The sequence below is a fragment of the Miniopterus schreibersii genome (assembly GCF_964146895.1).
Source record: "Miniopterus schreibersii genome assembly, chromosome: 17".
Lineage (NCBI taxonomy): Eukaryota > Metazoa > Chordata > Mammalia > Chiroptera > Miniopteridae > Miniopterus > Miniopterus schreibersii.
The window spans coordinates 32,167,467-32,194,965 of record NC_138117.1 but is presented as its reverse complement, the minus strand read 5'-3'; the positions used below and the strand labels follow the sequence as shown (position 1 = coordinate 32,194,965).

The 27,499-nt window shown below is 41.0% G+C and overlaps 1 protein-coding gene across 1 annotated transcript; it reads right to left on the bottom strand.

Annotated features, from left to right (window-relative positions):
* Positions 1 to 271: 271 nt before the first annotated feature.
* On the bottom strand, positions 272 to 27,026 carry ZBTB10 (zinc finger and BTB domain containing 10). The gene is made up of 6 exons (XM_081116786.1): positions 25,959 to 27,026; positions 18,755 to 19,646; positions 6,893 to 6,991; positions 2,503 to 2,679; positions 1,926 to 2,098; positions 272 to 1,664 (listed from the first exon to the last, which is right to left on the bottom strand). The coding sequence occupies exons 1-6, from the start codon at positions 26,904 to 26,906 to the stop codon at positions 1,359 to 1,361; spliced, it is 2,595 nt and encodes an 864-aa protein (XP_080972912.1). The 5' UTR covers positions 26,907 to 27,026; the 3' UTR covers positions 272 to 1,358.
* Between the last annotated feature and the right edge of the window lie 473 nt (positions 27,027 to 27,499).

Genomic DNA, 27,499 nt, shown 5'->3' with positions numbered 1-27,499 from the left:
GCTAATTCATCTATCATCGGGCTAAATCAACCTGACAATTTCTACTTTGTAATACATCGCCCCTTGTACCCTGAAGAATTTAGTTCATCATAAATTGTAAAGCCTCTCGATATTTTATTTGTAAGACTTTTGCAGATCACTGAATCAAAGTGACTACTAGAAAGACTGTCTATCAAGGTGTAGTGACTTTAAGGAATTGAGAAAATAATTGTCTATCATAATTTTAAAACACTCAATATCCCAGTAAGTATGAAACAAAAGAGAATGCAATTTTTGTGTTAATTTTAATGATAAAAGGGCACAAGAGTAAAAACCTGATATTTCACTTCTATTGCATAACAAGCTAACCAAACTGGACATGGAGGATCAATCATAAAACAAATCATTTTACTTTTGTTTCTATGACTTTTCTTTCGATCAGATTTCTGTCTTCAAATAGGACTGAGGTATAGTACACTGGCAAAAATAAAAAGAGGCAAACAAGAATAGTGCCAAAGTAACAGATACCCAAAACCGAATACCATGTCAGAAAACGTCATATAGTAACCATTTATCAGATTAGAGCAGCAAGAGGAAGTGACCTCTGAATCATAATCATTTAGTGGTATTTGTCGACTTCACCACGGTAACTTTGCAACATCATTCTTCATCTGTGAAGTAGTAAAATTCATGTCAAAAGGAAGGGGGAATGGAGGAAGTCAGTTAGTTCATTCCAATAAATTACCTCTCCAGTTCTTATAAACATGCCCATCAGCACAAAATTGAGAAATAATACCTAAGACTAGAAGAGACTTGGTTTAACTTATGAAGCAAATCAAAATGGAAAATACAGAAAAGTACAACCAATGGGGTTGAAAAGGCCCCTCACTGAAAATCTGTATTAAAAAAAATAAAATTAATAAAAATAAAAATAGAAACAAAACTCTACTAGTACAAACTAGCCTGAGTGGTTTGGTGGACAAGAGTACTGGGCCAGCTGTCACTGTATTCTCGTAACTGGATTTTCTTCATTCATGTTAAACTGGTACGTGAATGTCAGCTCTTTAAGGACAGGTACTCCATTTTCATAGGACCCAAACAGTTACTGTATATCCTATAAATAAAAAATATTTTTACTTTGATAACTGACTGAAGATGTGGGGACTCCATGTAATCCAACCACAAGGTTGTTTGCTGTACAGTCCTGTGCAAATATAAAAAAAATTTTTTTGCTATAAGGCTTTGACCCTACAGTTTTCACAGCAACATAACTACCATCCAGCATGTACCATATTTTGCAAGCCTTCAAGTTCAACAATTCAAACTGTCGATTCGTATTACGTCCAAATGCAGCATCCTTGAGGAGCAGAGTAGGCCAGTTAATCATCCAGAGACATACAAACATCTCCCGGCTCATCCCAGCGCGACGGGTCATTCTGATCTTCCCCATCGTCAGCCAGCTCTTCGTCGGCTTCCCCGCCTTCGTTCTCCTCATATTCCTCATCCCGAGGGAAGTCTGTGTCCTGTCCCTGATCCACACCTTCCTGCCCTCCTGGCTGTGATTTATCCGCACAGTCTACACAAACACCATAGCGTCGAGATCCATGTCTTATCCCAACGCTGGCAGCTAACATGAAGATCTTCTTACACACCATACATTTGTATTTCTTATCCTTTTTATGCACCTAAGTGAAGGGGGAAAATCCCATAAGGACGGCACGGACAACAAAATGCACTGGAGCCACTCAAATTAAATCACCCGGTGAACCGTGACCCATTGTTTTGCTGTATTAAGTTCAGTATCAGGCCAAAAATCATATTCTTGTTTAAAACTATTTAATAATCAACCTTCCTTAAAACTGCAGGCAACAGTGTCAAAATACCTTAAACTTTACTGACATAAACATAGTTTAAGCAAAAGATCAGTTATATTTAAAGTTACTTACCAGGGAATGTCTTTTTACATGCTCTCTGCGAGTAAACAGTTTTCCACAAATATCACAGCTAAAGGATCGGACTCCCGTATGAATGAGCAAATGCCTTTTTAGTGTTCGTCTGTATTTGGCTACATAGGTACAATGAGGGCATTTTAACTTGTTCATGTTTAGAGATGATTCACCTTTTGAGAATTAAAAAAACAAACACACAAAAAAGCACTTATATATCAACAGAACACTTGCTATCAAAAGCTCATCTATGCCTGAGAACAGGGCTCTACCCTCTCTCGTTTTTAATCCTCACCCGAAAACAGCGGGAACTTTTCCCATTGCTTTTTCAGAAAGAGCGGAAGGGAGAGACACACAGAGAGAAACATCGACCGGGTGCCCCCTGCATACACCCCAACCAGAGCCGGGGGTGGAGCATGCAACCAAGTTACGTGCTCTTGGCCCGAATCGAACCCCGACCCTTCGGTCTGCGGTCTGACGCTAACCACTGAGCAAAACTGGATAGGGCTCTCTTGATTTAAAAAAAACAAAACCAAAACATAATAATTTTGTAGATGTTTAATTGACTAATACTTGCCATTTTCCCAAGTTTCTTGTTTTGGCCAAGATTCAGGCAATAATCCATACTTGAAATCGTTTGCAGCACCTGGTAGCAATCCATACTTGAAATCATTTGAAGTACCTGGTAGCAATCCATACTTGAAATCACTTGATGGGCCAGGCATTAGGCCATACTTGAAATCTTGTGAAGTACCTAATACAATTGAAAAGTGATTTTGATATAATAATGGTAATAAAGACATGTCTCTTGCTAGAATCAAAACCAAAATAAATATATAAGCATTATGATAGAAGAGCTTAATATAAAATAGCTAAATAAAAAGACTTTACATTTAAGTCTAAAACTGAGATGTCCTCACATTTTATTATACTAAGTATAATATCCTGATTGGCAGGCATGTTAAATAGAAAACAAACCACAGTTTAAAATACGTTTCAAATGTAGGGTAAATTCAGTGAAATAAATCTGAATACTATTTAATGATGTGTGGAGGCCACATGAAACTACTACTTTTAATACTATATTTCAAACATATTCAACACAGAACCCTGTCTTAATAGTCGCTATTTCTAACTATTCTGTCAGTAGAGACCACCCCAAAGCCCAGCTGTGGAACTGGACAGTCTCCTTCTGTCCCCAAAACAATCCCAGTCTTAAGACTAATTGGTATAGAAAAGTGAACTAAGGATAAAAATATAAACAGATAAATTGCAAATAAAGTTCTTGTACTCTTAGACTCTTGTCTGTGGTTTTAGACACATTAGGGCAAGGTAGCTGAATGCCCTTTGGGGGGTTTTCATCAAAACCTCTTTCTACACCCATCCTTAAACAAATGAAAATCAAGAAGGTAGAATCAAAATAGAATAGTTGAAGTCCCTTAGGGAATTTGTGCCTGAGGATCTTCAGACTAGCTAAAATAAGAATTCTCCCCTCTGCACTCGATTCCATCTTGAATACTCCTTGCATCTGGGAATCCTTTGGCAATGTGAATCCAGAATCCACCATGGCTACTGCCACCATGACCCATTCAACCACAGACTCTTGCCTCTGGATTACTTTCAATAGCCATCAGCTTATCTGCCTTCCTAGAGTTTAGTTCAACACAACCATCGGGTTCTTTTATTTTTTTTACTTATTTTTAAAAAATATATCTATTAGTTTCAGAGAGAGGAAAGGAGAGGGGGAGAGAGAGAGAGAAACATCAATGATGAGAGAGTCATTGATCGGCTGCCTAGCCCGCAACCCGGGCATGTGCCCTGACAAGGAATCAAACCCCGATCGCCTGGATCCTAGGTCGATGCTCAACCGGCTGGGCCAATTGGGTTCTTTTAAACTTTTAGTCACAGCCTGGCACTCAAAAGCCTGCAAGGACTATCCATCTCACTCCAAATAAAAGCCAAGGACTCCCAATCTCCTCGAAGCCTTACCTGACCTGGCCCTTGCTTCCAACCACTCTCCTGGGTGCTCTGATCCAAACACACTGCCTTGGTGCTGTCCCTCTGGAAAGATACTTCCTACCTTCAAGATCTTTGCCTTGAATAATCCCTTCCAGGCTGTGCACACAGCTCACTGGTGCAGCAATTGATTACTTTCCCTCCCTAAGAATGCTTGTCAAAAAATGGGTTTTGTAAGAATTCATTTCCCTGTATCTATTTGCAGATACACTTGCCTCTCTTAAAAATTAAAATAACTTAAGACATCAATATCCAGCAATGCAAAAAGGTCTCTGAGGTACTTAAAAAGTGCACTTCACGACCATTAATGTAAATTGTTTTGTACTTGGAAAGCCACCCATTGTTTTAAATGTTAGGAAAGCCCTCTCAAAAACAAAAAGAGAAAAAGGAAAGCCCCCTGAATCCATAATTACATAATTTAACTATAATTATGTCTTGCTGTTTGGGGAAAAGTTTTCAGAATCCTAAAGTGAGACAGCATATATGTGTGTGGGATGGAACAGACCACTTTCACATTTCTAAAGTTTGAACTTTGTGACTCATAATTCTTGTCCAAATCAATGCAAAACAAAGCAAACTCTAAGAGTAAGGTTGGTGCCTGTCTTACCTTTGTATTTCTAATGTCAAAATAGACAGTCTTCAGTCATTTGTTGAATAAATGTATCTGGCAAATGCTAACATGTACATAGTATTTTTTACTTGCTCAAAATACTTGAAAAATTAACACAAAAAATGTTAGATATACTGATATCCTCAACTAAATATTATTCACTACATAAAGGACTAGAATCCAAGAATCAGAATTAAAGATTTTTAATACCTGAAATTCCATGTTTTTTCTAAATAACCTACAGTCAAGATATAATAAAAATCATTCATGTTAATAGGTGAGAGAGACCATTCTGAAATTCAAAATAATTCCAATTAAGAAAGCCTTATCCCAAACTCCTGTCATCTCTCCAAATTCTTACAACCAATAGGGTGTCTTGTAGGAACCCTAAGAGCAGCATGAAGAAAGGTATCCTTTGTAATTCAATCCACTGACAGATCATTAAGGTCATTGAAAATCTACCACATAATTGTGCTTATTGTTGCAAACTAAGAAAGCAGCAATGTTCTTAAAGTCAGAATTGTAAGATAAAGGCTGGTCTCAGTTGCAAAAATTCCAATGGATCAATGTGCTCTCCTACCCCCAAAGGAGAAGTGATTCTAAATCAAGGGTTTATTTTTTTTTGAGAATGAGATAAATTATATAGACCATTACCCCCTGAAAGAGTGTATGTGTAAATTTAAAACTTTACATATGAATTCACATAGCCCAACTGAACCCATCCACTCTTGAACAGATTTCTAAACCAAAAGAAAGGGCAATGAAATATTCCTGTATTCGGTGGTTCTCTGTACAAATAAGAAGTCCTCAAAATTCAACCCATGTGATCTGCAAACTGCTCATGGCAAAACCTTTTCTGTAAAGTCAACAGTTAGGAGAAACCACCTTAAGGCAGCTTCTTCACAGTTGTGGCTAAGTTTTGGTCAGTGTGTACTGTATTCAGAAGCCCAACTGCTTTCTGTAAGGAGTGCCCCTAGTTGTCCCCTTCCCATCAATCTTCAAGAATTTCAAGGCTACAGAAGATGAAACAATGAACATCTATATGCCTTTATGTATATTCAACAAATGTTCGTTTTACCATGTGCTCTATAAATATACATATACACACCTTTGATGTCTATTTAAAACAAGCTGTACACCCATCACTTCACCCCTAAACACGGTGTGCATCTTCTATCACATTCAAGAAATTTAAAATTGTTCAACGACTACATTTAACCCATAGGACATATTCAAATATCCAGCTGTTCCCAAAATGCCCCTTTAGTCCTTGTTTGGACCCTTGATGTAATCAAGACTGACACAGTGCGTCTGGTTGGTCTCCTTCAATCCAGTGGTGCCTCTGCTTGTGTTTCCTGGCACTAGCCTTTTAGAATCTGGACTAGCTGGGTTTCTGTCCATCTGCTTCCTTTCCCTTGTGATTAGATCTGGATGAAACATTTTGCAAGAACACCACATAGGTGATGTTGTGCACCAGCTCCTGCACTGCGTCAGGAGGCAGGTGGTTTCAGTTTCTTTCACAACTAGCACTACATTTAATCACTCAGTTATGGTAATGTTCACCAGATCTCTCTATTGTACAGCTCCCTTTTCCTTTGTAACTGAAGATGCTGAGCACATGTAAAACTGCCATTACAACACCCCTGTGCTCAGTCATGGAAGCCACTCAACAGCGGTTACCATCCAGTGATAATCTTGAATTATTTCCAGTGGGGGTTCCAAAATGGCTATTTTTACAATTCTATCATTCTTCTATATTTATTAGATTGGCATTCTTCTGTAAAGAAAGCTTTTCCCTTCCTAACTGACTCATAGTGTACTCCTGTAATTCTGTGGAATATTCATGAATTCTCTGTCCTTATGTTTAGGGTGCTTCCCCCAAAGTAGAGCTGATCTAAATATTCAGAATTAACATTTTCTATAGCCATCAAGAACCATACTATTATTTTACATCAAAGCTAATTCAAATACATGAACCATTCTGATAATTACCATTCTCATTCCATCTATATATTAAGCAGGAAGCCACCATAATTACTTTTGATATTCAAGAGTTTTAAAACATCCACCAAACAAACAAGAAATGCCTACTGATTTGTATTTAACAGGTTTCCAAAGTCTATCATAATCATAGAGGCCACAGATGAAAGTATTTACATATAATACTCTCCCCTTTAAGGAAAAGAAACCACAGTAGGTCCTTAATAAACAAGTACACACACACTTCCCAATCCCCAAATCCTCTTAAATGTATTCTGTATGGGGATGTGGGGGAAGGGGAGGAAATGGGGGAACATCTGTAATGCTATTTACAACAACAAAAAATTCCTGCTTTGCCTACCAGCATCGCCTCCATCCTGCCCCAAGCTGGCTTCTGCCAGTAAGTTTGTGTTCACACTCCTATCGCAGTCCGGCCCTGAGAGCAGAGCACCATCCAGATCTGAAAGAGATGGATAGTAATGTTATTACAACCATACCACAGCCACTACCCACACCACTCTCTTCTGCAACTGTTTCTTAGGCACACACAGAGAGGCTATCTGCAAGTGCTGAACACTTGCTCAATACCATAAGGCACATGATTTTCAACCACAAGAATAAATGCACACCCAATGGTAAGTACGGTGTGCTCTACAGGAATGAGCTTCAGAGCCAGGGTGAACTGGTACTCCAGCTCCATTGTCACTATGAAAGCGTGTGCCACAGTTTCCTCATATGCATCCACCTGTATCAGATTTGATAGAGAAATTAGGTTAATGCAAGCCAAGTGTTATCATTATGATGCCTGGCACCCAACAGATAGCGACTACTGCTGCTGGTACTAAGTACTAGAAGTATAAAACATTGTTTCTGTATGGCTCAGAGGTGGGAAAGACGGTTTAAAGTTAAAATAGAGAAGAGGTCATTCTCAAGAGCTCATCTTGAACTATGGAAAGGATGTGGGGAGGCAGCATTTAAAAAAAGGGGGGTGCAACATGATGTTTACTTTTGCTTCCAATCTGTTGATTCCCTTTAAATCTGTTCCATCTCTTCCATTTCTCTACCACTGCCTTTACTCGGGCGCTTGTTCTTACTCCTTGATTAGTGAGTATGCAACTCAAACAGCTCCTTGGTCCCCTTGCTTCCCAAACATAGTGCTCCCACTGCCACTCACTTCCCACATGCTGCCCGAGAGATCTTCTGAAAACAAATCCTTAAGTTGCTCCTTTTCTTAAAATCTTCCACAGTTAACCACAGCTTTTACATTAGTCTTCAAACTCCTTAGTTTTAGAGCATAAGGTAATGTTCAGGTTCCTGCTTATAAATCTAGAATCACCCAGTGGCACTATCTACTCTCTGAAATGAATTCCAAGTTTCTGAAGAGGGTTTTGAAATACCGCTTACTATGGAGAGTCTCTTCTGCCTTCCATACTAGACTCACCCTTGGTATTACCATCCTGCACTGCTCTGGATTCCCAACACTGAAGGTAAAAAGTTTATGGTGGGCAAATAAACTGGGTTATAGTCCTACAACAAAATGCAACCTAACCAACAATGGTTAAAATACTCAACAGATCTGGTACTTCCATACTAACAGGCCAGTAGGATAACATACTTTCAAAACAACTGAGAGAAGAATAGTATAGCTGATCTCAAGTAGGCACAAAGAGTTAATGTAGAGGCTTCAGTAAGGAATCTGGCCTTTTTTGTTTCTAAGAGCAGTAAAAGGATTTTAAACAGGGTGGTAATCTCATTTCCCTTTAAAAAAAAATTATTCCAGGTGTTGTAAGAATGAGTTAAATAGAGGAGATACAGGGAGACTGGTTAGGAAGCTATTTAAATACTTCAGGTGAGAGCTGGTGGTAGCTGTGACTTCAATGAATGGCTGTGGCAACTGGAGAAAAGTGGATGACTGAGTGTTTTTGTGGGGGGGGGAGGACTGACAGGGCTTGGTGACAGACTGGGTGTTGGGGCAGGGGTGAGGGTAATGAGTGAGTTTCTAGCCTGTTACTAATGACTGCACGGGACCCTAGAAGAAAATCAGTTTTGGAGGGAATAGGAGGTGTGGAAAATTTAGTTATGAACTTACTGAGTGTGAATACTTTAGAAAAGGTTTAATAGTATGTTTGCAGTGTGGACAGTGGGTTAAAAAGGTAAGCTCTGGATACTTCCTGGGACCAGCACTGCCACTTCCTAGCAGTGAAGCAGGTTACATTGCTTCTGTGACTGAGAACCGCTGCACTGGTCCCTACTGTGGTCCCTGAACCAGCAGCAGTATTAGCTGGGTACTTGCTAGAAATGTCCATTTTCAGGCCCTATCCCAGACCTACTCAGATACTCTGGAGGTGGGGCCCAGCAATCTGGATTTTAATAAGCCCTCTAGCAGATTGTGATACTTACTAAAGAAATACCTCAAAAAGAAATGGTCAGATTTCTAAGATTCCCAGGGAGCCTGTCTTGGTAGCTTAGGAAAGACAATGACCTATCTAGAGAGAAGTTTGAAGACAGGCACTTAGGACATTCCAGTTTACTGGCTCTATTTTCTCTGTCCGGTAGAATGTGAAGGTGTTGCCTAGAGGAAATGGGCTGCAAGTCAGGAGGATGACCGAGAAGTTCATGGGCAGTAAACAGACACAGGCTCCTTTACCTGTTCCTTCAAAGCAGGGACACTGTTTGGGTCTTATTTTCCCAGAATTTATCAAAATGGGTGACAGATAGAAAACTTTTCAACAAATGTTAAATGCTGGCTTAAATACTCTGCACTTTGCAACTGTATTATTACTAACTTAGTTATAATTAACAGTGTATGAGCCTGGCCTGTGTGGCTCAGTTGGAGCATCATCCCACGCACTGAAAGTCTGCAGGTTGATTCCTAGTCAGGACACATGCCCGGGTTTCCAATTCTGTCTCTGCTCAGGGTGCATACAGGAGGCAACTGGTCGATGTTTCCCTCTTTCCCTCTTTAAAAATCAATAAAAACGTATTTTTTAAAAAGTGTTTGAGGGCCTGGCCGGGCGTGGCTCAGCGGTTGAGGGTTCGACCTAGGATCCAGGCGATTGGGGTTTGATTCCCAGTGAGGGCACATGCCCGGGTTGCCGGCTCGATCCCCAGTCAGGGGCATGCAGGAGGCAGCCGATCAATGACTCTCATCATTGATGTTTTTATCTCTCTCTCCCCTTCTCCTTTTCTCTCTCTGAAATCAATAAAGATTTTTTTTTTTTTTTAAAGTGTCTGAGGAATAATTTCGCAGTTTTCTGGTGTACGATCACACTAAAACACATCCATAAACTTAAAATAATTAACTGAAATTCAGTAGCTTTGTTTTCCTATAAAAAGTTAAATGTATTCTAAAAATCAAAAATAAAACTCAAATTATTACTCAAACAATGTTACTAAGTTTCCAGTATCTTTTAAAAACAAACATTCTGAAGTGTAGTCTGTCAAATTCTCCCACATGGGTTTGTAAATACAGGGTATTTCTACTTATGTAACATTCTATAGGGATTTGAAGGCTTTCCTCTGCTGGTTCTTAAAACAGACATTTCTTGTCTCCTACTCTACCTGGAAAGTATTAGAATTTATTTTGTAATCTTTAATCCTACATGGACACTAGGCACAGAACACCTTACCAAAGAACTTGATAGACGGCTAGCGTATTCTTCCTGTGCATAGTATTTCCTCTCAAACCGAATCACACCCATGCTGCACACGCTAAATCTCTCCTGAGAGGTACCAACTACTTGGTTCTTGATATCAAAAACAAACCTCAACACAGGTGAGCTCTGCCAGGCTGACATCACTTTCATAAACACACAACGCAGGAATCAATATATCCTATCACTTCTGGACCTTATGTGACACCAGCCAAATTGCCTAGCAACTCATTTCTCATCAGTTTTGTTGATGTGAGTGGGAGAAAAGCCAGGCAACCAACTGTTCACTTGGTACAGTAAGGGATTTGCTTCACTGGGAAGCAAAAGCACTAACTCTTGCTCACTATCTTTTTCTCTAAAGTTATAAGATTAAAAAATAAACTCTAACATACTTGCTTTTTAACATTCTTGACTTTGCTATGGAAATCTTTTGCTTCACTTAAACTTAGCAAAAAGGGCTAAGATCTCTCTACAAACGACAGACCTTTTTGAAGAACTATTAAAACATTGGTTTCACAATATAACAGCTTTCTGAATGGTAGTAGGTATTAAGTGTACGTAGTATCATTCAAATCAGAGCTAAATGATAAGCCATGTATAATTTCTTCTATTTTTACAAATGTCTTTCTCCCATGAACAGGTAATAGCAGACCCCTCCCCAAAAGAAGACACAAAGAACAGATTTTATGCATCAAGCAGTAAGTCCTTTTGTATATGCTCTCATTTAAACTTTCCATGTTAATGCAATAATAGCAAGAATGATCTTATTGTCACTGTAAGAGGGAACTAGGGTAAGCTAGAGGCCAAGTGCTGCACTGCTTGTTAACTGTATTCAATGGCCCCGTTAATGTGTTATGAGCACCAGACGTGTGGCCTGGCACACAGCAAGCGATCAAAAAGGGTTCAATCCACAATGCTGGAAGTAAACGTAAAGATATCCATCTTAAACTCACTTCCCAAGAGATACCTGATATACTTTTCTGCGAAACAAACAAAAATAAACCTCACCTACACTCTTGGTAAACCAGTATTCAACTTTATTAACCTTCCCTTTATTTAATACAACTGTTTCCACAGTGGACCTTAGATTTCAACTATCATTGTTCTTTACATTTGTCTATCTTTAAAGCAACCTCCTCCTTAGGATTTTTTTTTTAAAATACTTCTCTGATTAACCATGTACTGCATTTTAAAAAAGTGACTTGTTCATGGGTTTTTAAAATATCTGGTTAACAAGCAATGGAAAGAGAATGTTTTTATAAACAAGTACAGATTATTTTCTCTTCCTTCACTGTGATCAAGGTATTTTTCCCCTGTACAGTGGGAGTAAATTCAGTTGCAACGTATTATATAAAGTGCCCTTGAGTTCCAGTAGCAGCCTAGAGACTCAACTAACAGCCCTTTCCCTTCACCCAGAACCTGCAGACTCTTAGCCTAGGCGCTACTGTTTCTTTACACTACTCAAGGCTGTTATTTCTACCCTGACTAGCCCTTCACAGGGCTTCCAGGTCGCTCCCCACTCCATGAACACCCTGCAAATGTTTCTGTGTTAAAAGCAAACATAAACAGATAGAATCTCTAGTTAAAACCTCTCATTGTCTTAGAGTCTGTAAAAAAAATTCACAATTTATTGCCATGTCAAGCAGAGAATCACAGTCTGGACCTAACCTATCCACCCAACCTCATCTCCCTGCTGCAGGCCCCCTTTCTATTCTTTTACCCACCATTCCAACTCCTTGTCACCTTGCAGTCAGTGAATGTTCTCCCTCTCCTGGCAAACTCTGAGATAGGAGAGCCAACCGCATTGCCACCTCTCTGGTAGGCTTTCCCCAAGCTTCTTAGTGAACATTTATCTCACTGCACTGGGTACTTGGCCATCCCACTGTGATCAAGTGCTCAGGTTTAGTCAACATCACCTGGCGTGGCGTCTTGCTTTAGTTTCTTGGGGTTTTAAATAAAAATTTTATTGCCATGTGGAAAACTACTCTGGAGTCCCAGAAATGTAATATTTGGTTAAAACCTAACTTTTCTGGAGAGTAAAGCTGTGAAAATTTAAAACTATCTGTTCTCCAAGAATATCAAAGCTGTGTCAGAAATCAAACGTTCAGTGTTATAGAAACTCAGGTTTGACATTTTAGAGGTTTAGAAAACATAATGCCCTCAGCAGGTGGAAACCACAAAGAGGCTTTTCTTACTGGTCCACACAAGCTTCCTCAACACCCAGCTGTAGTCTGGGCACACCGTCTGTTTCCTCAGGGGCTGTGACTTAGGTTAATACTTCTTGGGAAAACAAGTATGGCAGACAAGGAAGGAAAGAAACACAGGCAGAGGAAAACTAAAAATGGGGAAAGAGATGGTAGAATAGTCTTACCACCATATAGTTGCCTACCAACATTCTTTTAAGATTAAATATTGAAGATTCTTAGGTATATTCTATAGCCCAGTAACTACTGGCAGATATTTATTTTTTTTAAATGAGTATCAGAGCCCTGGCCAGGTGCCTCGGTTGGAGCGTCACCTGGTACACCAAAAGGCTGTGGGTTCGATTCCCAGTCAGGGCAAATACCTAGGTTGTGGGCTCAATCCCTGGTTGGGGCACGAATGGGAGGCAACCAATCGATGTTTCTCTTCCAAATCAATAAACATATCCTCAAAAAAAATAAAAAATTAAAATGAGCACCAGGCCTTCAAGCTACTATTTAAAAGCTGATGATTATAACAGTTTCTAAAGAAAAATGACTTAAACATCATCACTTGTAGCTCATCCTTTATAATACACTCAACCAAAGGCTGCCAGAAAGGTGGGGAAGAACATCTGGAATCCTTAGAGGAAACTAGCCCAAGATCCAGGCCCATAACCTGTTATCTGAAACACCCGCAGTGAGGTACAGAATGCAGGAATTTCAGATTTTAAAGAAGACATTAACTATGACACTCCCAGTAGCATCCTGTATTCAAAACAGTATTCCTGAAACAAAACATACATTCACATTTAAGGATAAGTAAAGAATAAGCTGGTTTTGCTGCCAACTGAGTATCAGGTTTTGTTACCAAAATGATTAAGAAAAAGCTTTGGGTAGTTTTTACAGCTTTCAAGATTTCAGAATTATGACATGTTCCTTCCTTCCTTTCCATTAGAGACATTATGTGGGATACACTCAGGGCTAGTTAAGTGGCAAAACTGAGTTCAAAGCCCAAGCTCCATAGTTTCTGAACATTATTTTAAATAGTACATACAGTACATGGCATGGTCAAAATATTAGAAGTCTCAAATCTGATGGCCATTTTTCAAAACTGTAAAAATGTTTAATAATTTAAAAAATACAATCACGTAGAAAGCATTTTAAGATATGAAAGTAATGCCAAATATCAACTACCACCCCAAACATAGCAGGGCAGAAGTGCTGGTTAGCAGGTAACTAATTAGTTTACTCTAATTAGAAGAAATAATTCATTTCAAATATGTGCCCCATTAGGCTATCTTAAAGATACTGAGTTTGAGTATTTTATTTAGCCAAAAGACAATTATAAAAATTGAAAATGTAAAGCTTTAAACCTGATTCAACTCTACTTGTAAGGATTAATAAAAACTTACAAGTGGTGTACAGATGTTTTCCCATCAGAAGTACAGATGAGAGGAAGGAGATTTTAGATTAACTCTATATTCCTTGACCAAGTAAGACCACCTTGCACTGAGTATTTGTACAGCATTAAGAAAAATCCAGTCATCAGTATAGGATTCTGTCAGCTTTTATGAAAGATAAAAATCAATTACAAGATCCAATGCTGCATTACTAGAGAATGCTTTTGAGGACACTGTCCCCGTTATAGCAGTTAGTGTCAACTCAACAAAACCACACTGGAGAGATTCCTTTCAGGATTCAGTGCCAGAAAAGTCTGTCATCCTGCAGAACTGCTGTTCCCCCCCTTTGAAAGAAGCTGCTTAGACTATATGACATTTTCCAAAAGGTAAAAGAGAGACATGAAAGGACCAGTAGCTATCAGGAGTTTGAGGACAGGGAGGGAGAGAGGGAGGGAGGAAGGGATGAATAAGTGGAGCTCAGGATTTTTAGTGCAGTGAACTAGTCTTTATGATACTGTAATAGTAGATGCATGTTAGGCATTTGTCAAAACCCACCGACCTCTATTACACAGTGACCAGTAATATAAACTGTGGACAATATATTAATAACAACTCATCAATATTGGTTCTTTTAATGAAGATAATTTTTATCTTTCACAACTGGGTCCAAGGGAGGAGAGACATACAGGAACTGTACATTATCTGCCCAATTTTTCTGTAAATCTTCTTCTTCTAAAAAAAGATCTAGTCAGTTAAAGGGGGGGAGCTGCTTAGCGCAGGCACCTCATTGTACTGCACTCACAGACAAACTGAATGAAGCAGGACGATCCACCAGCAAAATTATGACTTGTTTTTTTGAGGTGTTCTGGAACCCAACCCACAATATCTCCAAGGTGTGCCTGTATCTTAGAGCCAATTAAAAGCTTAATTAGGGCAACCATATTAACACACCCTTGACTAGCACAGTGCACTTAAACTTTATTTGCATTTTACTAATTTGTTTTGAGTCATTTCACAATCTTCATTCAAAATGAGGTATGTATGCAACATAAATAAAATGTACACATACATGCCAAGTAGTTATTTACAATGGGTGCACCTTGCTAGTTTGACTACTAGTAATATAATCTGGAGTGAGAAAAACATGGTCCATTAGCCTGAGCATCAAAAGACCAAAAATGGATTCAAATCTGATTTGTGCAGATTAAAAGTAACAACATATGAATACACTTTGAAAAAAAATTAGGCATAAATTATTCCTGTAATTGAAATTTACATTTTTATCTACTTATTTGCCTGAAATTTGTTTTCTGGTTGTAAATCAGCAAAACAAGGACTTAATTTTTTTATATTATCAGAGCAATTGACATCTTTTTTCCTATTTTATTACCCAGAATTTAGTTTTTCCTGTTGGTCTTAATTATCCTATAAACGCCAATAAAACAGTAAAAAGGAAAGAAGTTTCTAACCTCTCCTGAGTTCTACTTCCAAGTATCCTCATACAACAAATGATTCAAAGAGAATCTCAGTAGTAAGTCAAATAACAGATACGCTATATAAGATTAAAAACACCATCTGAATAAACTCCCTGATATTTGTAGGTATATCTTCTTACAACATTTCTTTGAGGCACCCATACATCAGCTTCAACAATATGTGGCAAAAAGACATTATCTAGAGCTGTGGTTTACAAGCTGTAGGCTTAAGAATCTGGGGATGTCACAGTTCCTACAAGGGACCCAGAAATCCAAATATGCCAAGCACTGCTTGGAGAAAAAGTGAAGAATTCATGATTACTCTCCAGACATTTAGGTACAGAACCTTAAATTCATTTAAAAGCATTTATTTCATGGAAAACTTTCACTATCTCCTCAATAAATTGAAATGAAAGTATAATCAGTATTGTGGGGGTTCATAAAAATGTTGGAAGTTTTAAAAGGGAATCTTTTTTTTTTAAAGACTATCTACTAGGCAGTCCTAATAATACATGAAACCTTCCTCCTAACAATACATGAAATCTTCCTACTAGCTGAATGACCTTGAGCAAGGCCTGACCCTTGGTAAACACAGACCCACTGTGTTCTCTACTGGTCAGAACTTGCCTGAAGAATTGTAGTCAATTCTGTCCACGAAAACTTCCAGGTGAAACAAGCCATGTCATGTCTGTGACTGGAAGAATCCACAAGGGAGGTATATAGCACTTAGCCCAGAAGAAGACTTCAGGAAATTTTTTAAATGCCTAATATCTGAAGGGTTATCAGGCAGATTAGAGATTAGGCTCAGATTATATTACCCAAGATGACAGAAATAGGAAGTTAAAGCGAAGCAATTTGGGGCTCAATATAAAATAACTTCCTAATAATCATAGTCACCCTACACTGGAATAGGCTGCTTATAAAAGTATTCTAAGTATTCAAACAGAAAGTCAAGCTGAAGCTATAAGACCATTTTATCTAGAATTTGGTGGCAAATACACTGCACTGGAAAACTTATTTTAAATAACCTCAATAGTCTCCCAACTTTAAAGGGTATTCAAATGACGATAGTTGTTGTATTTTTATGTACCATATTTTAAAAATGAGGAATCTGAGGGCAAAAGTTAACTTAATTTGATCATGGTCACATAGTGGGTAAGTAGAAGAGCTCATTTTCAAATCCTGAATCTACTGGCGCTCTTTCCTCTCTATTAGTGGATCTCAACCTTGGTTCACTGTATAATCACCTGTATCCCACCAACCAGGCCACATCCCAGACCAATCATCAACTCAAATCACTAATGGTGAGACCCAGGAAAGTTCCCAAGTGATGCCAACATACAGGCATGACTAACACCCACTGCTCACTAAGGGTCGGCAATCAAGCTTTACTGAAACACATCCATGTGCATTTGTTTCCATACGTTATGACCACTTTCGTGGTACAATGGCAGAGTTAAGAAACTGACCTTACGACTAGCAAAGCCAAAAATAGTTACTGTTGTTTGGCTCTTTACAGTAAAAATTTTCCAACCCCTGGCTCTATATCAATTACGTTCTAACCGTAATACTCTTATAAGCCCCTTTTTTCTACCACTAAATAAAGTGGGAATTAGAGGTACTAAAAAGTTGTAAAAAAAACAACCAACAACAAAAAACCCAGATAGAATGTAGCACACATCACTGATAGAAACAAATTTTTTCAGTAAGCAATGTTCAGATACCAGCTTGATACCAACATAACAGATTTAAGAGAAATTGAAAGCATATTTGACTGGCAAAGATTAATACATCCTTACATCAATACAACCTTAGCTAGAGTTGCTTGCTAAGATAACCGCTAGTGATGTTGTATTTCCTTTTAAAGTATGCATTGTGAATCAATATTAGCACTTCCCTTTTCTTTGGATTACTCCAATTATTTGTGGGATTAATTTTAAGAATGGTGCTAGCTCTGATGAGTTTTTGACAATCAACTACCGCCCAGAAAACCTGCTTATCCTTTAACTGCATGTACATTTATGTATTTAAAAAACAACAACACAATAATGTTCCCACTGTGCTATTAAACAATCCACGCTACAGAAAAAAACAAATGTAACTACATTTTGAAAACTGCTTCAAGGTCTTCAGTATTAAAAAATTAAGCGAAAATGAAGTGCTGCTACTTTAAAGAGATAACCTCTGGAGTTTTTATAGCTAAAGGTTTATTTTGATAAGCAAGATGGAGAAGAGCAGCAGTGTTCATTATACATGCCCGCTGATTTTCAAACAAGTAAAATTTCTACCGACGAAAACTAAACCCAAATCTAAAAAGCCAGAAGAACCATTTCACAGGATTGCTATGGCATTCTGCCCTTTCCTCCCAAAGGGAAAAGGAAATAAAAACAATTCCTTCTTTTTAACAGAAAAGTACTCCATCCTCAGATGATCACCATCATGGAAATCAGACACTGAGCAGTTACAGAGCTTCAGGGCACAGCACGCATTACATCACCCGGCCCGGCCGTGCCGCACAAGTCTGGGATCTGCACGGAAAACCTCCAACCCACCGGGCCCCTGCTTCAAATAAAAATAAGTTAGATGGGCAATTATCTAGTTACACTCTTCAATAATGCCCCCTCACCCCATTTTTTTAAAAAAAGCCACACAACTAATGTGATATTAAAGTGTCTCAGAGGTTCTCTTAACTAAGAAAAATGAGGTGAGCCCTGGCCAGTTTGGCTCACTGGTCAGTGCGTCAACCTTCGGATGGAAGGGTCTCGGGTTCAATTCCAGCCAAGGGCGAGGACCTCGGTTGCAGGCTGGATGCCTGGCCCTGTTGGAGTGCATGCCAGAGGCAACCAATCAATGTTTCTCTCTGTCTCTCTCTTCCCCACTCCCTTTCACTCTCTCTGGAAAGCAATGAAAAAAATATCCTCTGGTGAGGATTAAAAAAAGGAAAAAAAAAGTGAGGTGCTAGTGGGACAAACTTAAAATAGACCAGCTTCTGTAAAATATAATGTGAGAACAGCAACTCTAAACAAATTAGAATAATACCATTACTATTTGCAAAATTCTATAAGCATTTGTAAATGTTTAATTAACAAAAAAAAATCAAAGTAAAGGATGTTAACTAGATTTCAGAAGTGTTCTGAAATGACAACATATTACAACTAAAGAGTTTATCCTTCCCAGCACTGGGTGCAAAAAAGGTGAGCTCGGAGTCCAAAGATCAGGAAAGTCAAAGAACCACACACTGAGTGGAGTCCACATGACACACAACATAGGCGAATGCCGGATTATTAACATAGCCTTTGCGAAACGCGTATCTGCATGCCTAGAGAAAAAACTAAGATACTAAAATTAAGTCCTTGAATAATTATCCCCCTTCTACTTAAGTATTCAAATTTATTATTACTTCCATGTATTACTTTTATAATATAAAAAAGTTAAAAGTATACTTCAACATTATATCCAACTAGATAGAATTACAATGAAAACTGAAATAGCTCTGTATGCACAGTATTTACCTGGTTCTTCCTTAATGAATGACATATCTTCTTCTGGGTAGGCAACAGGAGGCTGCATCACTGAGCAATCTTCTAAACTTGTTTCATTATTAGGTGGTATATTATAAATAAATCTCTTTGCAGTTTGGTTTTTCCTCCTTGTTTTGCTGCCAGTTTCTTGAATTCCCTGGGAGCCCATATTATTCCAAATAAACACTTTTGTCTGACCTTGGGCTTCATTTTCAGCCAATTCAGGTGAACCATCCTGGACCCAACTACTGTCATTCATTTGGTAGTTTTCTATTTGGCCCTCGTCGACATTACAGCCATCATTTTCAATTTTTACATTACTTGCCAAATTGGTAAGATTCCGTGTTGCCCAAAAACTGGCAATTTTTTGATCCCGTGATGAAGACAGACCATCTCTATTAACTGGCTTTCTATTGTTATAGTCCACAACCACAGACTCTGGAGCTTCGGATTTAATGCTTATATTTAAGGCATCTTTAATGAAATTTCGGCAAGTTTGAACAACTTCGCTCATCTGCAGATAGCTGGCCACGGTCATCACTTCAATGGCATTTTGGCTTGTGAGCACCAGGTTACCAGAGTACAGGAAGTCCAAGATGACTGAGAAACCTTGAACTGCAGCAATATCTAAATGGGTAGTATTGTTTTGGTTAGGGCTTTCTTTGTTTGAAAAGCAATATAAAGTCTTAAAGAAACGGCTGCCTGCAACCAGGATATTCTTATGAGCTTTAAAGATTTTTCCGCTCACCACAATGCTGACATCACAAAGAATACCTTTCTTTCTCTGCTCATTTAGTTGTCGAAGAAGTTGATAGCAATAAGAGTTCTCATTTGGCCTACTATTAAAGTCACAGTATCCTTCTTCTGAAGGTATTTCAGATTCCTGTTAAGTGAATGGAAAACATTAATATTAAATTTTAAAGCACCCAAAACAAGAAAAACAAGTATCATCATCAATGTAACTTTTTAAAAGCACTGATCAAAACAGTTATCCCTCAGCATTCATGGGGTTGGTTCCAGGACTCCCCCATACCAAAATCCTGGATGCTCATGTCCCCTATATAAACGGGTAGTACTTGCATGTTCTTCCATGTACTTTAAATCATCTCTACATCACTTACAATACCCACTACAATGGAAATGCTGTTTAACTAGTTGTTATACTGAGTTGTTCAGGGAATAATAAAAATGTCTGTACATCTTCAGTACAGACTCAACCACAGCAGGTGTAATACCATAGTGCGTATCAGCAACAACGTAGTATTTTCTCCCAACATTTTTGACCCAAGATTGGTTGAATGGGTGGATGCAGAACCTGCAGGTGCAGAGGGCCCAATGTACACTGTTAGTAATCATCATGAAGTGCTCACAAGTACGGGGGAAAAGGGGGGAACAGCTTGTTCAAGTCACTGCTAGCATAAGAAAAATTAAACATCTGAATGAAGATCAGCAGAATTTCATTTACAGGATAACGTGTCATGTCATTCTTGAAATATAAAATAAGGACATTAAGAATTACTTAAAATTAAAATAAGACACTTTTCAGCGCATTAGCCTTTGCAAGTCACGAACTGCTTCACGTTTATAGCTGCACTTCAGGAAGGAGGTGGCAATCATTTTAGGCTTGGTCACTGTGTTCTCAATTTCCTGGGCTGGTCCCAAGTTCTGAAATTCTCTGCCATTATCAGACCAAATGTCCTAATTTTTAAAAATAACCCAGACAAAAGCCTGTACACCAAAACATTTGCCCATTCTATTTTAACACAAACTACACAAATCAAGCACAATTATCCAACTACTATTTTTTCTCATTACTATTGTATAAGAACAGTAATGTCCCTACTTTTATAAGCCACACTAGCAACTTCTTTTGCACCACCGATTAGAGCACTGAGCTGTGTTTTGGAAGCACCTATTAAATATGCTCTTGGCGGCAACGATTGCTTTATAAGTCAAGAACATGTATACTCTCCAAGGGGAGTGTTACTTGAGGATTTGGGTGAAACAGAGCTAAAATAAATGGCCAATATTATTTGCTGAACCAAATAAGTTAAGAAAATTCTTATACTAAAGACTAAAAGTTATCACTAGTGGGCAAGAGTCCTAAAGTACCGAAGAATATGACAAGGGTGTTATGAGAGCAGACGGGGTGGATTAAATCCAGGTCAGAAGTTGGGGGGGGGGGGGGGCGGTTTGGAGGAAAAGATTTGAGCAGAACCTTCAAGGATGCAAGAGTAGGATGGCCCAGTAGGGGATGGCTCAAAGGTTGAACACTGACCTAGGATCCAGGAGATGGCAGTTCAATTCCCGAGATTAGGGCACACGCCAGGATTGCAGGCTCCCTCCCATGATGGGGGAGGGGCGGTAGGCAGCCAATCAATGACAACTCTCTCATCACTGATGTTTCTATCTCTCTCTCCCTTCCTCTCTCTGAAATCAATAAAGATATACAAAAAAAAAAGTAGCCTGGAAGGATGTGCATTCTAAACAAAAGAGACTGTGAGAAAAAGAACCAAGATGGCCTACAATATCCTTACAATTCCAGATTCATGACAGAACTTCAAGGTGATCCAAAATACCCAAGATATGCAAATGTGCACTTACAAACATTCTGAGGTGTCTATAGCTTTCATCAGATTATCAAGAGATAAGAATCCCTGCCCGGCCAGCATGGCTCAGCCGTTGAGCATCCACCTATGATCCAGGAGATCACAGTTTCATTCCCGGTCAGGGCACAGGCCCGGGTTGCGGGCTTGATCCCCAGTCGGGGGCGTGCAGGAGGCAGCCCAACCAATGACTCATCGCTGATGTTTCCATCTCTCTTTCCTCTCCCTTCCTCTCTCTGAAACCAGTAAAGATACATTTTTAAAAAGATAAAAATCCCTGACAAGACTAAGAATCACTTCTGTAGGCAGAGGACAGAGCTTTAGCACAGTGGGCGGTCTGATTCGATTAGCAGAAGAGATGACTGGCAGCTAAGTAGGGACTAGTACTGGAGATACTCTGACCAGGGGAAGCTACTGTTAAAAAGTGCAACATACTTGCAACAAACAAGGACCTTAACTAGGGAAGACGGATAATGTTAATAGGGGGAGAGGTGGTGAGGCAGAGTCTTGGAAAAATATCTGGGAGGTAAAATCAGAACTTGAGCAATTAACTAGATTGTGGGGATTAGGGAGAAAAGAATCACAGGCTCTTCAGCATTATAGCTTGGGGAGCTAGATAATGCCACCAATTTGTAGGGAAATCTACACCACCCTTCTGAGGGGGAGAGTGGTAGAGATAACTTCAGTTGCAAATGGTGAGCTCATCTGTAGTCAATCCATAAGTAAGAAAACGCTATTTAGCTAAAAATCAACAAGTAATTAGTATTTACTTCCGTACCCAGAATTATAGTCCTCTTTCAATAAACTACAGAATCAAACACAATGAATGTTAGAACCTATATAATATTCCACAAAGTGGTTATTTAATGGGCCATAGGCTCATCTTTAATATTTCTACTTCTTAGTGAAAGGTTTTTCAGATTTTCTTCCTAAATCGTTAAAAAGAACAAACCTTGAGCCATATTTTTGCCAAAATCAAAGAAGGGTGGTAGACTTGTTTCACCTTTGCTTTAGCTGCTGACCTCAACATATTCCACTTAGTAATTTCAATCAGACCACTGATCTGAATTCAGTATTACTTTCTGGAAAGGCTAAATAAATTTATAACACCAATCTCTGAGTGTATATTTCAGGGTTAGCAAACTGGAAACGGTTGACTGGATGTGTGTGTGATTCAGGCTATGAAATTTCACAAGTTGGTATAAAGTGAACTGAACCAACATACAGAGGTATAATCACTGTTAAAGAAATTTTAAAGTCCTCTAGACCAAATGGTCAAATCCTGTATGAACTAATTGTTGAATTTGATTTAATGAAAATAGTCGATTGTTACTCAAACTACAAACTATATGCTGTCCCTTACATCCTATATTCACAAATCCTTATGAAGAATACAGCAATCTTGCTTGGCCGGTGTAGCTCAGTGGTTGAGCATCAACCCAGGAACCAAGAGGTTTCATTTCAATTCCCTGTCAGAACACACGTCCAGGTTGCCGGTTGCCGGTTGCCGGTTGCCGGCTCCATCCCAGGGAGGGGGGCGTGTGGGAAACAGCCAGCAGATGTTTCTCTCCACCCCTCTTCCCTTCCTCTCTCTAAAAATCAATAAAAACATATTGAAAAAAGAAAAATACAAGGATCACTTTGAAACAGGAGGCTCAGAACAGATTCTGAAAGCTTATTTACAGATTCTTCCATGAGAAGTCCTTAACAACAAACATCTAATTAACAAGAATATCAGACGTTTAAAGAAGATGCTATAATGTTTTGGTCACCACCACGGACAAATGAAAAAACTTTTCTTAGTTACACAAAAAATAAGAAAAGTAACTTGGCAAACAAGATTTAGCCAAACTCCTTTCAAAAAACAGAATTCCTTAAAACTAAAAAAAGGGTGTGTGTGTGTAATAAAGGGAGTGAATTACCCCAGCCTCCAACTGAATTCTTGCCTGAAACTCCAGAACTCTCATTTCAGTATTTTTAAGAGAAAGTTGGTGCAAGGTATTTTTATTAAGCTGAGAAAAATCACACATATGATGAGAAAGTCTCAGAATGTTCAGAGAACTAGATGGCTAAAGTCTCTGAAGGTATGAAAAGGGAGCCGGCTTGCTCTCTTAGTATCAGTGTGATTCATGAGATAAAGTGGTTTCCAAACTGATAAAATTGGTAACACTGAGACAAGAGAGACACCAGGCCACAAAAAGCATCTTGTTACACTTATCTGTAAAGAAAATAATTACGGTAAAAAAGTTATTTACCGATTATGTGCTGCCATATATTCTTTGCATACATGAGAAAGTTTTGCCTGCCAAGAAAGAGGATTAGGGCTCAGGTCCTCCTAACCTTAAACCCAAAAATGCTCTTACAGGCTATGTTATACTGCCTCCTACAGGTGATCAAAGACTGCAGGACAATGATGAACTCTGGGGGGGAAAAAATAACTCTCCCCACAGGAATGTCAGTTCTTGAACCTATCACTCATATTAACAGGAGAAATGTAGGCAGTACCTGCAAGCACACACAATAGCAAAGTAACACCCCAAACTAAGGTTAGATAGAATTAAAAGAGAGAAATGGTTAGGATCAATTCAGAGTGGGAACATTCAAAATCCAATCAAGGGAACCAACAATATACGACCTCAGACAAACTAAACTTGTACCCCCTCAGTCTGATATAATAGTGTCCAAAGAGAAAGAAGATGGGCTACAGATTAGATCTATAAACAGGGAGCTTCAAGGGAGGGGAAGGGGTTGGGACAGCAGGGATAATTCAGAGATCAAGTTTAATAATGGTTTTACCTAGGAATGAATTCCCTGATCCAGATACATGTCTGGGGGGGAAGGACACATGCACCATACCAAGTCTGTCGTAAGGTGATCCAACTAATTCCCCTCCCTCTGATTTCAGGTTTACTAAGCAGCTAATTATAATCTGCACTCCCATTCAGCTTTGCCTACAGGGAGAGACTATGCTGATAAGAGGAGTAACTGGTCGACTGTTTATTAGGAAAATTCATTCTAGTGGTCTTTAATTTTGCTGAATAACCAACCTACCATTATTTAGAAAAGTCTACTTTCATTTTCACAAGTCACCCACCCCCATCATTTTACTAGTTAACTTCAGAATTACATTACTTAAACCTTTAAAGCCTCAGACTCCTGTAAAATGAGAGCAAAATGATTCTTTTGCAGAGTTAAGGTAAATGGGTATTTGGCATACTGAAGACAAGGAAATGTTAGTTGTATTTCACTCCATTGCCCAAGTTCACAAAGCTAGTAATTGCTGAAAGCTGAGATCTCAACCCAGGTTTACTCTAAAATCCATTCTTTTCCCATTACAACATTCCTTACCGTCTCTAGTCTCAGTTGTCACCAAGGGCTCTAAGACTCAGGACAATTTACTTAACCTTTCTGGGCCTTATATTTTTAAATAACTCTCCTTTTGGGCTTAGGCAGCTAAAATTTGTGCAAAAACTATTGCCAATGTCCACTGGGAAAAATAAACCTATGCTTTCAAGTTCAAGCCTGAACTTCTGAGAAGATTCTGGGCTATGGGGTTATTAGATACTGCCTAATTAACTCCAGTATAAGAGTTCTGAGCAGCAAGACCACTCCAATAAACAGAGGGGCTAATATGTGCAAGTGGACTTTCTAAACCAGTAACTGGCTACCAGTACAAAAGAATGAATTCCACCCACCACCACAGGTTGTCTAAAAAGTCTTAGAGAACTAATTAACGTCGAAGGGCTTGAAAGGACTATCTAAATGATAAAGATGACTCTCTAGATTGGAAATATTAAAACAAAAACAAAGAGCGTGCAGCTTGCTTTGTAACTAAGGACTTGATTTCATGGAGTTTGGTAAATATGTACTCTACCTGTCCAAATCAACTTTTGAAAAAGGTGGATTACATAAAATCTCAACACAGAAATCTGGGTAAAAAGAAACAGTTTTGTAAAAACTACAATAATTTACCCGAAGCAAAGTTCTAGTTCAACGGAGATGAATTTAGTGAAATTATTCACAAGAGAACGTAGTGTTAAGCAAACAGCTTCTACTACATTTACATACTTCTCTCACATTTCAAATTATTCTGACCTGATATAAAGAATTTTCTCAGCTGGACGTTTTCCTAAAAGAAATAGCGTCAAAGGTTAAGGAAATTGTTTAATTCATTCTTCAAAGGGCTGCCAGATTTGCCTTCCACCAGGCATGCTATAAGATACTACGAACCTAAGGAGCTTTTCAAAAATCACAGGCAATAAAACTTTTGACCGCAAAGTCAACCTTTCAGGGTTAAAACCATCAACCCTGCTTTACTAAGTTTTCTTGCAGATTCAATCTGATGGGCAAAGAAATCTGAGCCATGAAAAATTAAACAAATCCAGCGCCGCGATTAGTAAATTGTCATTTCCTCGCCCTCCCCCCAACACACAGGCAACTTCTGAAAACTTGTTCCCAGGCTTTCTAACCTCCCACGCATGTTTCCCGCACCTCTCCCGACCGAAACGATGCTTCCCCCAAGGAAAGCGGCGTTTTGCGATAACCGCTTCCCCACAGGATCTGAAAAGGCTGGACAGGATACACTGTACCTGGGCGTTGGCTTCGTGGAGTTTGTGCTCGGTAGAGACGTGGTGCCTCAGGAGGAGGGTTTTCTTGTAGTTGCGGGTCCCTCGCGACAGCTCGTCGTGCCCCACCGGCGGAAGGTCGCCGCCGCCGCCGTCCTCGGGGGTCTTCTGGCACCATCCGCAGGACATGAGGCCGGTGTCCTTGGAGTACCGCAGCCAGGGGAAATCTTTGAGCCAGGCCGCCTGGAAGGAGCACTGGAGCTTCTGCATCAGGGACTTGGGCCGCGCGAGCGGGAAGTGCTGGACAGTCTCGCTGTCGCCGGCCCCCGCGCCGCCGCCCTCCGCCTCGTCCCCGCCGTCGCCGCCCGACCGCCGGCCGCTGCCGCCGCCTTCCGCCCCGCTGCCGTCGCCCAGGCTCGCCCCCTCCTCGTCGTCCTCCGTGCTGTCGCTCAGGGACGCGCCGTCCGGCACCAAGTCCTTCCCCTCCAACGCGTCCAGCTCCAGCTCCGCCGCCGCCGGCCCTCGCCCATTGAAATGCCTCAGGGGCCACGCCGGGGGGTCGGGCCGGCCGCGGCTGCTGCCATTGTTGCCGAGACCCCCCCCGCCGCCGCCGCCACGGAAGGCCAGAGTCCGACGGTTCCTCTCCGGGAGCAGGGGGCCCCCCGCGCCGCCGCCGCCCAGCGAGCTGGGGCCGCCCGCGTCCGGGGGCGGCGGCGGCTCCTGCGCCTCCTCGGCGGCCGCGCCGGCGGAGGCCTCCGGGTCCTGGGGCTCCGGGCCCTCCAATTCCGCTTCCTCGTCCGCCCCCCGCCCGTTGAGCTGCTGCGGCGCGGGTGGCGGGGGCTGTCGCGGCGGGGGCTGCTGGGGCCAACCCGAGGCCTCCCCGCCGGCGTTATTGTTCGCGGAGCCGCCGCCGGCGAGCAGCCCGCCTCCTCGGAACGCCAGCGTCCTGCGGTTCATCTCGCTGAACGACATGGCGCGCGCCGCCGCCGCCGCTGCCCGGCTCGGCCTGCCTCGGGCCGCGTCCCGCGCGCTCCCCGCGCTCCGGTCTCGCGGGGCCCGGCCTCGCCCTCCCGCCCGGCCGCGCTCGCTGCCCGGGCTGCCTCACGCGTCCGCCGCCGCCGGGCCGCCGCCTCCGCCCGCCTCCGCGTCCTGCGCCCCCGCCCCGCCGCGCTCCGGGCCGCGTCCCGCGCGGAGAAGGGGCGGCGGGGAGGCGAGGAGCGGCGGGAGCGTGCGGCCTTGGAAGTTGGGCGGAGTGCGGGCGCCCCTCGCTGCCCCTCCGGACGCCGCGCCGATCTGCGAGCCGAGAGCCTGCCCGGCGCGCCGCCCGCCGAGCCCGCCGCCGCCGGTCCGAGGCGCTGGGGGCGCGAGGCTCGTTAGAGCGCCGGGCTCCGCCACATAACGCCCGACAATGAAGCCGGCGGAGCGTTTCCGTCCGACCAGGCCCCGGCGGAGGTCGAATGGCAAATGAACAACGGACCGTGCGCCCACAATGCACCGGGGTAGCAGCCACCGCTGGAGGGGGAAAGGGTGGGGGCCGGGCGGGGAGGGGGCTGGGCTTGGGGCCG